The sequence below is a fragment of the Mesoplodon bidens genome (assembly GCF_964165515.1).
Source record: "Mesoplodon bidens genome assembly, chromosome: 8".
NCBI classification, from domain to species: domain Eukaryota; kingdom Metazoa; phylum Chordata; class Mammalia; order Artiodactyla; family Ziphiidae; genus Mesoplodon; species Mesoplodon bidens.
In genome coordinates, this window is record NC_138165.1 from 69,872,730 (window position 1) to 69,887,383 (window position 14,654).

The 14,654-nt window shown below is 41.4% G+C and overlaps 1 protein-coding gene across 2 annotated transcripts in view; it reads right to left on the reverse strand.

Annotated features, from left to right (window-relative positions):
* Positions 1-10,180, reverse strand: part of STAT1 (signal transducer and activator of transcription 1) — a 42,882-nt gene extending 32,702 nt beyond the window's left edge. Inside the window, exons 1-4 of one of the 2 annotated variants that reach the window (XM_081242644.1) lie at positions 10,029-10,180; positions 9,553-9,705; positions 6,802-6,930; positions 5,908-6,052 (exon numbers count right to left, since the gene is read on the reverse strand). In XM_081242644.1, the coding sequence (XP_081098770.1) occupies positions 5,908-6,052; positions 6,802-6,929 (273 nt within the window). In that variant the 5' untranslated portion in view covers position 6,930; positions 9,553-9,705; positions 10,029-10,180. Of the gene's footprint in view, positions 1-5,907; positions 6,053-6,801; positions 6,931-9,552; positions 9,706-9,920 lie in introns of both variants that reach the window. The other variant, XM_081242645.1, reaches the window with a different exon arrangement.
* Positions 10,181-14,654: the final 4,474 nt, after the last annotated feature.

Sequence of the window (14,654 nt, forward strand, 5' to 3'; positions counted from 1 at the left end):
GCAGAAACTGTACAAGCCAGAAGGGAGTGGCATGATATACTTAAAGGGATGAAAGGGAAGAACCTACGACCAAGATTACTCTACCCAGCAAGGATCTCATTCAGATTCCATGGAGAAATCAAAAGCTTTACAGACAGACAAAAGCTAAGAGAATTCAGCACCACCAAACCAGCTCTACACAAGTGCTAAAGGAGCTTCTCTAAGTGGGAAACACAACAGAAGAAAAGGACCTACAAAAACAAACCCAAAACAATTCATAAAATGGTCATAGGAACATACATATTCATAATTACCTTAAACATGAATGGATTAAATGCTCCAACCAAAAGACACAGGCTCGCTGAATGGATACAAAAATAAGATCCATATATATGCTGTCTACAAGACACCCACTTCAGACCTAGGGACACATACAGACTGAAAGTGAGGGGATGGAAAAAGATATTCCATGCAAATGAAAATCAAAAGAAAGCTAGAATACCAATACTCATATCAGATAAAATAGACTTTAAAATAAAGAATGTTATAAGAGACATGGAAGGACACTACATAATGATCAAGGGATCAATCCAAGAAGAAGATATAACAATTATAAATATATATGCACCCAACATAGGAGCACCTCAATACATAAGGCAACTGCTAACAGCTATAAAAGAGGAAATCGACAGTAACACAATAATACTGGGGGACTTTAACACCTCACTTACACCAATGGACAGATCATCCAAAATGAAAATAAATAAGGAAACAGAAGCTTTAAATAACACAATAGACCAGACAGATTTAATTGATATAGGACATTCCATCCAAAAACAGCAGATTACACTTTCTTCTCAAGTGCGTATGGAACATTCTCCAGGATAGATCACATCTTGGGTCACAAATCAAGCCTCAGTAAATTTAGGAAAACTGAAATCATATCAAGCATCTTTTCTGACCACAACGCTATGAGATTAGAAATGAATTACAGTGAAAAAAACGTAAAAAACACAAACACATGGATGCTAAACAGTATGTTACTAAATAACCAAGAGATCACTGAAGAAATCAAAGAGGAAATAAAAAAATACCTAGAGACAAATGACAATGAAAACACGATGATCCAAAATCTATGGGATGCAGCAAAAGCAGTTCTAACAGGGAAGTTTATAGCTATACAAGCCTACCTCAAGAAACAACAAACATCTCAAATAAACAATCTAATCTTACACCTAAAGGAACTAGAGAAAGAAGAACAAACAAAACCCAAAGTTAGCAGAAGGAAAGAAATCATGAAGATCAGAGCAGAAATAAATGAAACAGAAACAAAGAAAACAATAGCAAAGATCAATAAGTCTAAAAGCTGGTTCTTGGAGGAGGTAAACAAAACTGATAAACCATTAGCCAGACTCATCAAGAAAAAGAGGGAGAGGACTCAAACCAATAAAATTAGAAATGAAAAATGAGAAGTTACAACAGACACCTCAGAAATACAAAGCATCCTAAGAGACTACTACAAGCAACTCTATGCCAATAAAATGGACAACCTGGAAGAAATGGACAAATTCTTAGAAAGGTATAACCTTCCAAGACTGAACCAGGAAGAAATAGAAAATATGAACAGACCAATCACAAGTAATGAAGTTGAAACTGTGATTAAAAATCTTCCAACAAACAAAAGTCCAGGACCAGATGGCTTCACAGGTGAATTCTATCAAACATTTAGAGAAAAGCTAACACCCATGCTCCTCAAACTCTTCCAAAAAACTAAAGAGGAAGGAACACTCCCAAACTCATTCTAGGAGGCCACCATCATGCTGATACCAAAACCAGACAAAGATACTGCAAAAAAAGAAAATTACAGATCAATATCATTGATGAATACAAATGCAAAAATCTCAATAAAATACTAGCAAACAGAATCCAACAGCACAGTAAAAGGATCATACACCATGATCAAGTTGGATTTATCCTAGGGATGTAAGGATTCTTCAATATATTCAAATCAATCAATGTGATACACCATATTAACAAACTAAAGAAGAAAAACCATACGATCATCTCAATAGATGCAGAAAAAGCTTTTGACAAAATTCAACACCCATTTATGATAAAAACTCTCCAGAAAGTGGGCATAGAGGGAACCTACCTCAACATAATTAAGTCCATATACGACAAACCCACAGCAAACATCATTCTCAATGGTGAAAAACTGAAAGCATTTCCTCTAAGATCAGGAACAAGACAAGGAGGTCCACTCTCACCACTATTATTCAACATAGTTTTGGAAGTCCTAACCACAGCAGAGAAGAAAAAGAAATAAAAGGAACAGAAATTGGAAAAGAAGAAGTAAAACTGTCACTGTTTGCAGATGACATGATACTATACATAGAGAATCCTAAAGATGCCACCAGAAAACTACTAGAGCTAATCAATTAATTTGGTAAAGTTGCAGGATACAAAATTAATGCACAGAAATCTCTTGCATTCCTATACACTAATGATGAAAAATCTGAAGGAGAAATTAAGGAAACACTCCCATTTACCACTGCGGCAAAAAGAATAAAATACCTAGGAATAAACCTACCTAGGGAGACAAAAGACCTGTATGCAGAAAACTACAAGACACTGATGAAAGAAATTAAAGATGATACAAACAGATGGAGAGATATACCATGTTCTTGGATTGGAAGAATCACTATTGTGCAAATGACTATACTACCCAAAGCAATCTACAGTTTCAATGTAATCCCTATCAAATTACCAATGGGAATTTTTACAGAACTAGAACAAAAAATCTTAAAATTTATATGGAGACTCAAAAGACCCCGAATAGCCAAAGCAGTCTTGAGGGAAAAAAGCGGAGCTGGAGGAATCAGACTCCCTGACTTCAGACTATACTACAAAGCTACACTAATGAAGACAATATGGTACTGGCACAAAAACAGAAACATAGATCAATGGAACAGGACAGAAAGCCCAGAGATAAACCCACACACCTATGGTCAACTAATCTATGACAAAGGAGGCAAGGATATACAATGGAGGAAAGACAGTATCTTCAATAAGTGGTGCTAGGACAACTGGACAGCTACATGTAAAAGAATGAAATTAGAACACTCCCTAACACCATACACAAAAATAAACTCAAAATGGATTCTAGACCTGAATGTAAGACTGGACACTATAAAACTCTTAGAGGAAAACATAGGAAGAATACTCTTTGACATAAATTGCAGCAAGATCTTTTTTGATTCACCTCCTAGAGTAATGGAAATAAAAACAAACAAATGGGACCTAATGAAACTTAAAAGCTATTGCACAGCAAAGAAAACCATAAACAAAATGAAAAGACAACCCTCAGAATGGGAGAAAATATTTGCAAACGAATCAACAAAGGATTAATCTCCAAAATATATAAACAGCTCATGCAGCTCAATATTAAAGAAATAAACAACTCAATCCAAAAATGGGCAGAAGACCTAAATAGACATTTCTCCAAAGAAGACATACAGATAGCCAAGAAGCACATGAAAAGCTGCTCAACATCACTAATTATTAGAGAAATGCAAAACAAATCTACAGTGAGGTATTACCTCACACCAGTTAGAATGGGCATCATCAGAAAATCTACAAACAACAGATGCTGGAGAGGGTGTGGAGAAAAGGGAACCCTCTTGCACTGTTGGTGGGAATGTAAATTGATACAGCCACTATGGAGAACAGTACAGGGGCTCCTTAAAAAACTAAAAATAGAATTACCATATGATCCAGCAATCCCACTACTGGGCATACACCCAGAGAAAACTATATTTCAAAAAGACACATGCACGCCAATGTTCACTACAGCACTATTTACAATAGCCAGGTCACGGAAGCAACCTAAATGCCCACTGACAGACGAATGGATAAAGAAGATGTGGTACACATATACAATGGAATATCACTCAGCCATAAAAAGGAACGAAATTGGGTCATTTGTAGAGATGTGGATGAATCTAGAGACTGTCATACAGAGTGAAGTAAGTCAGAAAGAGAAAAACAAATATCGTATATTAACGCATGTATGTGGAACCCAGAAAAGTGGTACAGATGAACCGGTTTGCAGGGCAGAAGTTGAGACACAGATGTAGAGAATAAACGTACGGACACCAAGGGGGGAAAGCCGCGGGGGCGGTGGGGATGGTGGTGTGATGAATTGGGCGATTGGGATTGACATGTATACACTGACGTGTATAAAACTGATGACTAATAAGAACCTGCTGTATAAAAAAATAAATAAAATTCAAAAAAAAACCTCCCCTTTAACCAACATGTACTAGTTTATTATATACTTTTATGCTCTGCAGTGAGTTGGTACATTTCCAAAGGCAGTGGCTATACTTTTATTATCTTTAGTAGTGAAAGGAAATAGCTGCATACATGACAATGTGGAATCTTTAAGTTTTATGTACTTACTGAGTTCAATAAAATAAATACCAGCTTTAAAGGAAAAAAAAAAGAAAGCTCATCCCGCACTTATTAAATTCTACATAAGCTATTTTTGATAAAATCAAAATATTCTTTTTACGAACTAAAACAAAAGCTGCTTTAACTGTCCAATTAAGCACAGGTACCTAAATTATTTCTTGATTAAAAGAACAAGTATTTCCTGGGCTTCCCTGGTGGCGCAGTGGTTGAGAGTCCGCCTGCAGATGCAGGGGACACGGGTTCATGCCCCGGTCCAGGAAGATCCCACATGCCGCGGAGCGGCTGGCCCGTGAGCCATGGCCGCTGAGCCTGCGTGTCCGGAGCCTGTGCTCCGCAACGGGAAAGAGGCCACAACAGTGAGAGGCCCACGTACCGCAAAAAAAAAAAATCCCCAAAAAACAAGTATTTCCATATGTAGCTCCTGTAATACTTTAATTTTATTGTTCTTGGGCCCAATTATCTTGTTAGTATCCTGAGATAATGCAAATGATACAAAAATTATCCATGATATTCCCCAATTAATTTATCTGTTGGTCTCTGCTTTGAATTAGACCAAAGATATTCTCCTCAGTTTTTGTTTTGTCAAAGCTAGTTTGCAAAATACTGGCAATCGTGCCTCTTTATAACAGGTATTACCAAGCGAAATCTGTAGGAGAGCCAATTACTGTAAAGTTAATCTGGCTTTCCCACTAACTGGTATTATAAAATCATATACACATTCACAGAGGGGGAAAAAAAGCTTCTAACTGGCTAAGTTGAACAGTTTGGTTGTGAGGAATGAAACAAGAAAATGACAGCACTCACCTCCATTAAAACAGAAAAGTTCCATTAATACCGAAATAAAAATGGTAGCCAGGCTTAAGGGATGCTGGGAGTACTTATGAAGAACTCCCAAAACTCTGCAGCATACTCTCTCCTGCGTGCAACTCCCTTTGACTTTTTCTTCCAAGGGAGGGCAACTTCAGCAGAAGCATGGCAAGGTGGAGTCAGCTCCAATTCACCACCTCACTACTGAGCCTTAGAGACATCAAAACTTTCAACACTTTCTGGACTTACTCTTCATCTGTATACCAAGCACTTAGACTGGACTCATCACTAAAGCTCCTTTGAGCTTTAACATGTTACTACAGCTCACTGCTCTTAAAATAAAACACTTTTTCTTCAATTTAAATATCAACGGCTTTTAATAAGACAAGATCATAGCATTGAATTTCTCTCAGAATTACTCATGTCTAAGTGATACCCTTCAGCCTGAATACTCCTTATGTGTTTACAAAATGAATTGATATTTTACTTCTGCTATAAAATATTACTACATAACGGTAGGTGGTTTATTTATAGTGTTGTACTTTTCTAAATACCAATGAGTGTGTGCTCAATAGTATTTGCTGAGTGAAAAAAATTCTTATGTAAACATGGAAACATTTCAACTTAAACGCAAAAACCAGGTCATACCTGAAGATTACGCTTGCTTTTCCTTATGTTATGCTGCAACAAAAAATTATTCTCCAAAGAAAAGCGACTGTATTGATCATCCAGCTGCGATAGGAGGTCGTGAAAACGGATGGTAGCAAATGAAACATCATTGGCAGCATGCTCCCTAGGAGATACAAAATTTACACATTTCATTTAGATACTACTTTAAAACGACAAAATAAACACTGCTTTCCATGTTGAAATGACTAAAAATAATTTAAAGTGTATTCTTGCGTTTTATTTCCTTCTTTTGAAATTGCCATTGCTATTAGCAGCAGTTCGTACAATATTTCTATTATTTACAATTAGCATGAAAAATTCTAGCACTCCAAGACTGTGCACAAAACTGTTAATGGCGATTATCTCTGGAGGCAAAAAATCAACAGGGGCCTTCACTTTCCACGTCAAATACTTCCAGAACATTTGAAATATTTGCAATGAGCAAACAATAAATTGTAAAATAGAACATATACCAATTTTAAGAGATATTTCCTTGATTTTTTTTTTTACTTTCTTCATACTTCTAATCAGTGTTCTACCAAAACTTGGCTTTAATTATTACTTTTAACTTACTTCTTTCTATAACCTGGATCCTAACTTCGAAATAATTGGTATCAGCATTATCTAACTTGTGCAAAGCATTTAGGAGGATGTATAATTAAATCGACAAATACATAAAATTAATGAGTAATGCATTTAGCTTTCTAGAGACACATGCCATTTTTCAAGGCAACACTCTTTTCTGCAACAGGTAATCCCAATGGCTACTGATGAGATTCATCTTCCAGTCAACATAGTTCCAATCCACTTAATCAACAAGTTGTTTTAAAAGTGTAGAAAACCCCCTTCTTCTGTCAAGTGAGTTTTCCTTACCAGTCTTGCTTTTCTAGCCACTGTGCCAGGTACTGTCTGATTTCCATGGGAAAACTGTCATCATAGAGCTGGTGAACCTGCTCCAGGAATTTGGAGTCAAGCTGCTGAAGCTCATACCACTGGGACATCCTATAGGGAAACAGAATACAGATCACAAATGGAAGCCCACAGCTCCAAAGAAAGCCTGTCTAGCATTGTGCTTCTTCTAAATATCTTGCTTAATTAAAAACATAATTTGTCTTTGAAATACACTTTTAAAATGGTGCCTATATTTCAAAGCCTGTTTTTAAATTGAGTTTTGGGTCAAAGTTTTTTTCTTCTCCAAAAAACACATCTTCAGGTCTTTGCTCAAATGCCAGCATCTCAGGGAAGCCTCCTCTGGCCACCTTATTTAAATTGACACCACCTCTCACCTTGGAAAACACTATCCCTCCTCCCTGATGTATTCTTCTCCACCGCACTTACCACCATCTGACCTACCACATATTTTCTTTTTAATTTTGATTAGTGTCTGTTTTCCCCGCATGAAGGGAAGGATTTGGGAGTGGGGGGGTTGTTCACTGCTGTATCTTCAGAACAGTGCTGGGCATACAGTAGGTGTTCATATGCCTTTAAAATAAATCTGCACTTTTATCAAATAAACCAATGGAAAACACTAATTAGATTTGCTTTAGGACAAATCGTAAGAACTCTCCCTGAAATTGCTCTTATAAATTATAGCACATTTGTAATTTAACCCAAAGAATTTTAAACTGGTGTTTTATATTTTATGATTCACGTGATTAAAATGAATTATTTTTGATATATATCTTTTTTTTTTTTGGCCACACTGCACGGCATGCAGTGTTATGCCGTTAGTTTCCCAACCTGGGATCAAAACCGTGACCCCTGCAGTGGAATCGAAGAGTCCTAGCTACTGGACCGCCAGGGAATTCCCAGGTTATATATCGTTTAAAAGGGAAATATTTTCGTCTTTGCCTACTGCAAACAATAAGTCTGCACAAAAATTCTTAAACCTAAGTAATAATTTTTAAAGACTGAAACAACATTGTTAAATGTAATCTGAAAGGATAAAATAATACTATTTCTTTGGATAACAGTAAGTCAACTTTTACATAGCAGTTCTGAAGATTAAAAATTAAAATACCTGATTTAAGTCCGAACATCCATGAGGAAAATGAAAAGCCTCTCTTCACCACAGCGTAAATTAGGATTTACATCAGCGCACAGCTGACAACATTCAGAGTAGATATAAGTGAATCTTGTCCTACCAGGCCTGAGGAAGTGGTCTGGATTTTCAAGCAGGGCGTGGAAGAGTGTATGCATGCTTGTTGGCAAGTATACCTGTGCAGGCATGAAGTCATGTCTACTCCACAAATCTCCTTCCAAAGAAAGGTAAGGATGTGGTGAGGCTACAAAGCTAGTTACCATCACAAATACCAGTACGAATGGACCCAAGTCCACACCTTTGCTACACTTGCTGTAGCAATTTGATTTTTCACTTCGAATTTATTTCACCTGAGTGGAAGACTAAATCTTTGGCGCTCTCCCTCCCTACTAGGTGTCTAATAAGGATATGCCCAAAGCAAATATGCTGGCCAGAGTGTCAACCAGCGGGGACTGCAACACCTCTTTTTAGGTGAGTGACCTCAAGTGACTCACTTCCCTCTCAACAGGGTGATTGTTGAAGACTGAATGACCTAATACAGATACAGCACCTGGCACAAGGCAGGCGATCAATAAATCCATGCTAACATTCCAGAATCCATTCCCTCTTCTCACAAAACTTGTTACCAGCACAGGGGTGGCAAGACCACCCCCCAGTCACCTGACTTCTTCCTCTCCAGTCCCAAGACCTCCAACCACCTTGCCTCCAACACTCTTTCCCAATCTGGCCTTCTGCTGCACATGGGTTTTCACCACATCATTCTCTAGTTCAAAATTGCTAGTTTGCCCATTACCAGGCTGATTTCCACTCTGACCCTATTTTCACCCATTAACAAAGCAACCCAGTCACCAAATTACCTACTTTTTTTTTCTGCACTGCTCCAGCTGTCACTCACCCTTGAAAACAGCTTCTCCACATTCTGCCTCTCTAAATTCTACCAGCATTCAAAAGTAGGTACAAATAGCCCTTCTTCCATAAGCTGTCTGAGACTCACCCAGAGACAATTAAGCTTTGATTAATGTGCGCCTCATTGCATTTTGTATCTCTATTAGAGCATCAGTCCCTGTCTTCCTTAAAAAGCTCTATGATGTCTCCCCTGCAGCATGTAAGCTTCAGAGTTGTTGGGACTGTCTTTTCTTTAAACTTCGTCTGCACTGTGGACAGTGTCCTGCACATATTATGTACTCAACAGTAGTCTGTTGAATTGAAATCGAGTAGATTTCAGATTGAATTAGAAAGTAAAGGGCAAACCATATTATGGTCCAACAAGTTTGAGTCCTGCATTAAACTGCAAACTGGATTGTGCTGGAGGCTCAAGTCTTATTTCTGTCCCATAAAAACAAACTATCCAACTTATACAAACAACATTTAAAGCACAATCACACACCTGTTTTTCTTCCCCCAAACTCTTTGGTACTAGTCAGAATTTGTTTTAAAGACTAATTATATTATTTGGGGGTCTGCAGGAACTAATTATCACTTTACATTCCAGGAGCACATTAAGCTCTTTTATCCTTAAATACAGACATATAATTAAGTTCCAAAGTCACATATTCATTCGTTTCCGTGAACATTTTACTAACCTGTCACCTAGTGCCCCAGCGAATGGTTGGGGATTCAACACAAGCAGCGGCTACACACAGCACGTCAGATGCCAAGACTGCTGGGTTTGCTTGCACAGGGTGCGAGCGTATAACTTAGCTCTCTGGGGGTGGCACACGGCAAATGAAAACTTTCTGCGGAGAGAAAAAAACATGACTCTGGCGGAAGGGGCGGAAAAGAGAGAAAAATGAGGGTAAATAGGGAGATGCAGTATTTTCGGCGGGGGAGGGGCGCAGGATTCTATTTCACAAGACATTTTTTACTACCAGAGCTCAACTGGCTGGGCCAACCGTGCCATCACCGAAAACAACACCTGGGATACGCGTTCTTGCCCGGATAACGGATTTACCTGTCAGCACTTTAAAGCCCGCCCTCGCCGGGCATCCGGCCGCTGGGCCCGCACGACGGCGGGCCAGGAACGCCCCACCCCTGCACCCGGAACCTCACGCCCACTCACTCTGCGCTCCGGATCCGGCAGAGGTTGGCGAGGGCGCGGCCGTGCTGCCTCTCCCGGGCGCGCCGGGTCTCCTCTGCTCTTTCTGGGGTCTGACCGGCGTCGTCCCGGGTGCGACTAAGTCTCTCCACAAACTCAGCGCAGCAAAGCGAAAGTACCACCAGGAGGAAAGGTAGTGCCAGACGCCCCGCCTCCTTCCACTCCCGCCAATCACCGCGTTACTGCCGCTCTCGGCCAATCGGACGCGGCTGTTCCGAGCGCGCGCCGCCTCCCCCCCGGGGCCACTGCTCTGCCAACCCGCTGGGTCTTTCCTTAGAATTTGGGGAGGGCCCCCACCTGGAAGAGGTGAAGCTCAGCTCTGTGTTGCAAGTTGAGGGTTATGTTTACACATGTTTTAGAGAACAGCTAAAAGGAAGTTATGTGTTTGCAGAGGCCCAAACCTGGAGATCCTTATATCAGCCCCAAACCTGAGAATTCGAGGCAGAGGACACAGGTGGAGACGTCATTCTAGATGCTCGGCTTAGCAGCTGACCTCCATGTTGCTAAACCCAGGGGACGCTTTTCTGTCCTCACCTGACTTGACCACTCAGAAACCTTCTGCGCAGTTGACACCTCCACCCTTTAACACTTCTTCCTGGGCCACGATGCCGACACACTTTGCTTGCTTCTTCCTACCTCTGCTATCCTTTCCCCATCCTCTGCTCCTCCTCCGCCACCAAACCGTTCAATGTTAAGTGTGGTCAGTGTCCGGATCTTGGTCTACTTTGCCTACAGTTCTCAGGCTGTCCTGTGATGACCTCATCCACAGCTTCAATGTCCTTCTAGATATGTAGAACTTCTACACGGGTACCCTGTCCACACGTCTCCTCTGAGCTCCACACACACGTGTACAGCCCACACTTGACTCTCCACTTGGATGTCTGGTAAGCTCTGAAAACTAGTTGTGTTCAGAACCAACTCATCATCTTTCTCCTGAAACCTGCCCTTTTTCTAGAACTGGCGCATGCCAGAAAACTAGGAGCCACCTTTGACATTGCCTTCTCACCCCCACCAGTCCTCAAGCCTTGTTGATGCTTCCACCTAAATAGTTCTCAAGTCTCATCGCTTTTTGCCATCTCCCACACCATCCCCCCCCTTTTCTCTCATTTGGATCCTCACAGTAGATTCCCCAAATGGCTGCCTCACTTCAATTCTTAACTCCCGTTTAATCCATATTCCCTACAGCAGTTTGAGTGGTTTGTCTTTTAATTGCAAAGCAGATCATGTGTTTGCCAACCTGAAAATCCTCTGATGGCTTTTCTTATAAAATCCAAATTTCTTAATGTAACCTATAAAGCCCTGGTTTCCCCATCACTTTCTTTAACCCCATCTTGTGCCACTCTTTCCTTACTTCAGCATTTTTGTTCTTCGAATAAGACAAGCTGTTTCCACACACTCAGGGCCTTCTCACCAGTAGTTCTCCATCTGGAAAGCCCCTTGAGCCAATGTCCCCCTCCCCCGCGGGCTAACTCATCTTTTAGGTCTTAGCTAAAATCTAAGCTTAAATGTCACTTCCCCAGGTAGGCATCTCTGAGGCCAGCCTTGACTAGATCTTCTTGGAATGCGTGCACAGAAAATCAATTGGTTCCTCTAAGTACGTGGGACTTGAATCAAGCCTAGAATAATAAGGCAACTTTGGGTAGGAAAAGACTCTAAATAATTTCCCAGAGGTATGCTTATATGTGTAGCTATTATAGTTTTTTCCCTTCTCACATCTATATGCTCCTTCCTCTTGTCACATATTCACCCTCACAAAGCCGGTACTGATAGCAATGACCCTTGGTACCAAAGTAGCAGCCTTCTGTGAAGAAAGATGCCAGGACACCAAAAGAAGTCCTTCCCCTTCTACTAACACCCTGTACTAAGGGCCCAGACAATGTCTGAGAAAAGCTCTACGAAAGGTAGATAATATGTTAAACATATTTTTTTCTGGTACTGTAAAATTTGCACAGAGACTAGCTTCAGTATTGACAGGGAAATTAAATAATCTTAACGGCTGCAAATAGGATGTTTCTTTTTGGCTCTCCACATTCTGATTGTCATCAAGTTCTGTGGATGCTTCCTTCCCTATGCCTTTATCTGCCTTAGTTTTCCCATCATTGATAATACCCAACTGTAGGCCTTCATCAGTTCAGAACTGGAATGCTACAGTAGGTTCCAGTTACACTACCTTTTTCCTGTCCCTTCCCCCTCGACTGTATTTGCCACATTAAATTCTCTAAAACACCTTATTTATACAGTCATTCCCTGCTCAAAAGTCTTGACAACTCTCATTGCATTTATATAAACACAAACTTTGCCTGCTAGTCTGGACCCTCTACAGAATGTCCCTAACATGTTCCGGGGTGATGGGTTACTTCTTATAATTTTCTTTACTTCTCTCTTTTTTTTTTTTTTTTAATGTCTATTACGAGCAGTATTACATTCGTAGACCAAACACCGTTACGAGCACCTTTTTTAGTCCTGGGCTTTCAGAAGAGCAGCCCAGGCCCGCCCAGGATGAGGTACACTCGGGGAGGTGCAGTCTGTCAGGCTTTTTGATACGTTTCCAAAATAGCTGGCCCCGCGCGTGGCGGGAGGGACGCGGCTGCTCAGAAGAGCCGCCCCACGTGCTTTCGGGGAAATAGTCTGGGAGCGAGAAGTAGCAGAATTGACAAGAAACCGAAAAGCGAAAGTAGAGATGGAGGGAGCAGTACGCAGGCGCGGGACCGGGGCTTTCCAGCTGACGGCCCGCCCAGCCGCCGGTTCCCTCCCACCGCCTCCGGGAGGGCGGGATCCGCACGCTCGCCCCAGCCCGGCCGTAGCTGCCCGGCGCCCTCGTGCCCGAGTCCGAGAATGGTGGTCCTGGACACGATGAAAGGCAACGGCGGGGGCCTGGGTGCCTCTTAACTTTGGAGAAAGGATGGGGGACGTTTTCTAATTGCTTAATGTGCTGGAAACCTTTCTCATTCTCTTCCATCTTTTCCTTCTTCCCGTGGCCTGGAGACGTCCCTTTTTTCTCCCTCACTTCTGTATCTACACAATCTGCACGCATGCTAACTCAGATCTCATTAGTTTTTCTAGTTCTGACCCCCACCCAGCTGGCCTGACTGCCCTTAATCCAGAGATGAGAGTGGGAGGCTGGCTGTTTCTTCAACTGTCTTTTTCTAGATCTGCAGACGGGTCTTTTCTCCCTTTTCTGGCGTTTTTTCGTCGCTCCCACTTCCCACCCCCAATCCCCACCTTCTCGCTCATGGTGATTATACCAGAGGGAGTGAGGAAGAAGTATAATGGAGAAGAATAATTTAGTCACCGGACCATGATTTTGAAAGTTTGGCAGGACCAGAGAAAATCGTTTTGGCCCCGCTTGCTATGTGTGTTATTTACTGGACAGCGTTTCTTTGGGCTCTGCTCAACCATTCTGTAAAAGGCTCTATCTACTTAAGGTGACCTGGGGACCAACCTAAGACCTCCAGTGTGTGATGGGCCCCACCTTACTGGACCACAGCTTCTGGCCTCATGACAGTGAGCACCAGTCCCCAGGGCTGCAAGGGCAATTTACATAATTCCCAGAATGCAAATGGGCATCTATTTTCCCCTTAGGAGAGGACAGGATGCGCTATATAATTTGCAGGCCCAGTGCAAAATGAAAACAGGAGGCCCCTTATTCAAACTTATTAAGAATTTCAGGAAGGCAAAGGCAGAGCACTAAACCAAGTGTGGAGCCTCTGACTGTTCTGCCCTTTATAGATGCACACATTGCACACCCATGAGGTCCCTAGTAGGGGAATTGGAGGGAGGGAAGAGTTCTTCTATAGAAACCTTGTTACATGTTTACTTAAAACAAATGAAAACTTAGATATAATGAAGAAACGAATTATAACACCACTCCTTCCTAAAGCATTTGCAATAAAATCCAGAGCCTTCCACTCTCCCAGCAGAGCCTTACACCATCTGATCTTGTCTCCCTCTCCCTCCATGCTCTTCTACACTCCCCACCCTGTGGACTCTTTCTGTTCCTCGAGTACCCCCAGCTTTTACCTGCCTGGGTTCTATGTATGTGTATGCTGTTCCTTTAGGATGCTGTGTTCCCAGCTGTGGAATGGACTTGCTTCTTCTCATTCTTTAGGTCTCAGCTCAAATGTCATCTCCTCAGAGAGACCTTCAATGACCATTTCTTCCAGTTACTCTATGTCACATTTATATTCTTCATAGCACTTACTAAATCTGTCCTTTATTATGTGCTTGTCTGTTTTCATCTCTCCTCACAACAGGAGGGACTTTGTGCTGTGTTACAGCCTGTCTCATCTCAGGTTCCATGAGAGAATTAAGCGTAATACCCGGGGCATCTGTGTATTAATTACCTTCTCTCCTGTTTATCTAGAATGGCACTATGTACCATCCTTGGGAGAACTGAGAAAATAGTCAAGTAAATCACTTTCTGTGTTTTGTGGTTCAGATAGGAAACCCCGGTTGAAAAAGGCAATGCCTGCTACATAGTCTCAAAAATATTTTTGAATGAATAACCCTGGGATAAGGAATCAGAGGTTAAATCAACCATTCAGACCTCAGCACAGGCTCTAGCCTATTGAGCTAGAATTGAGGGGGAGG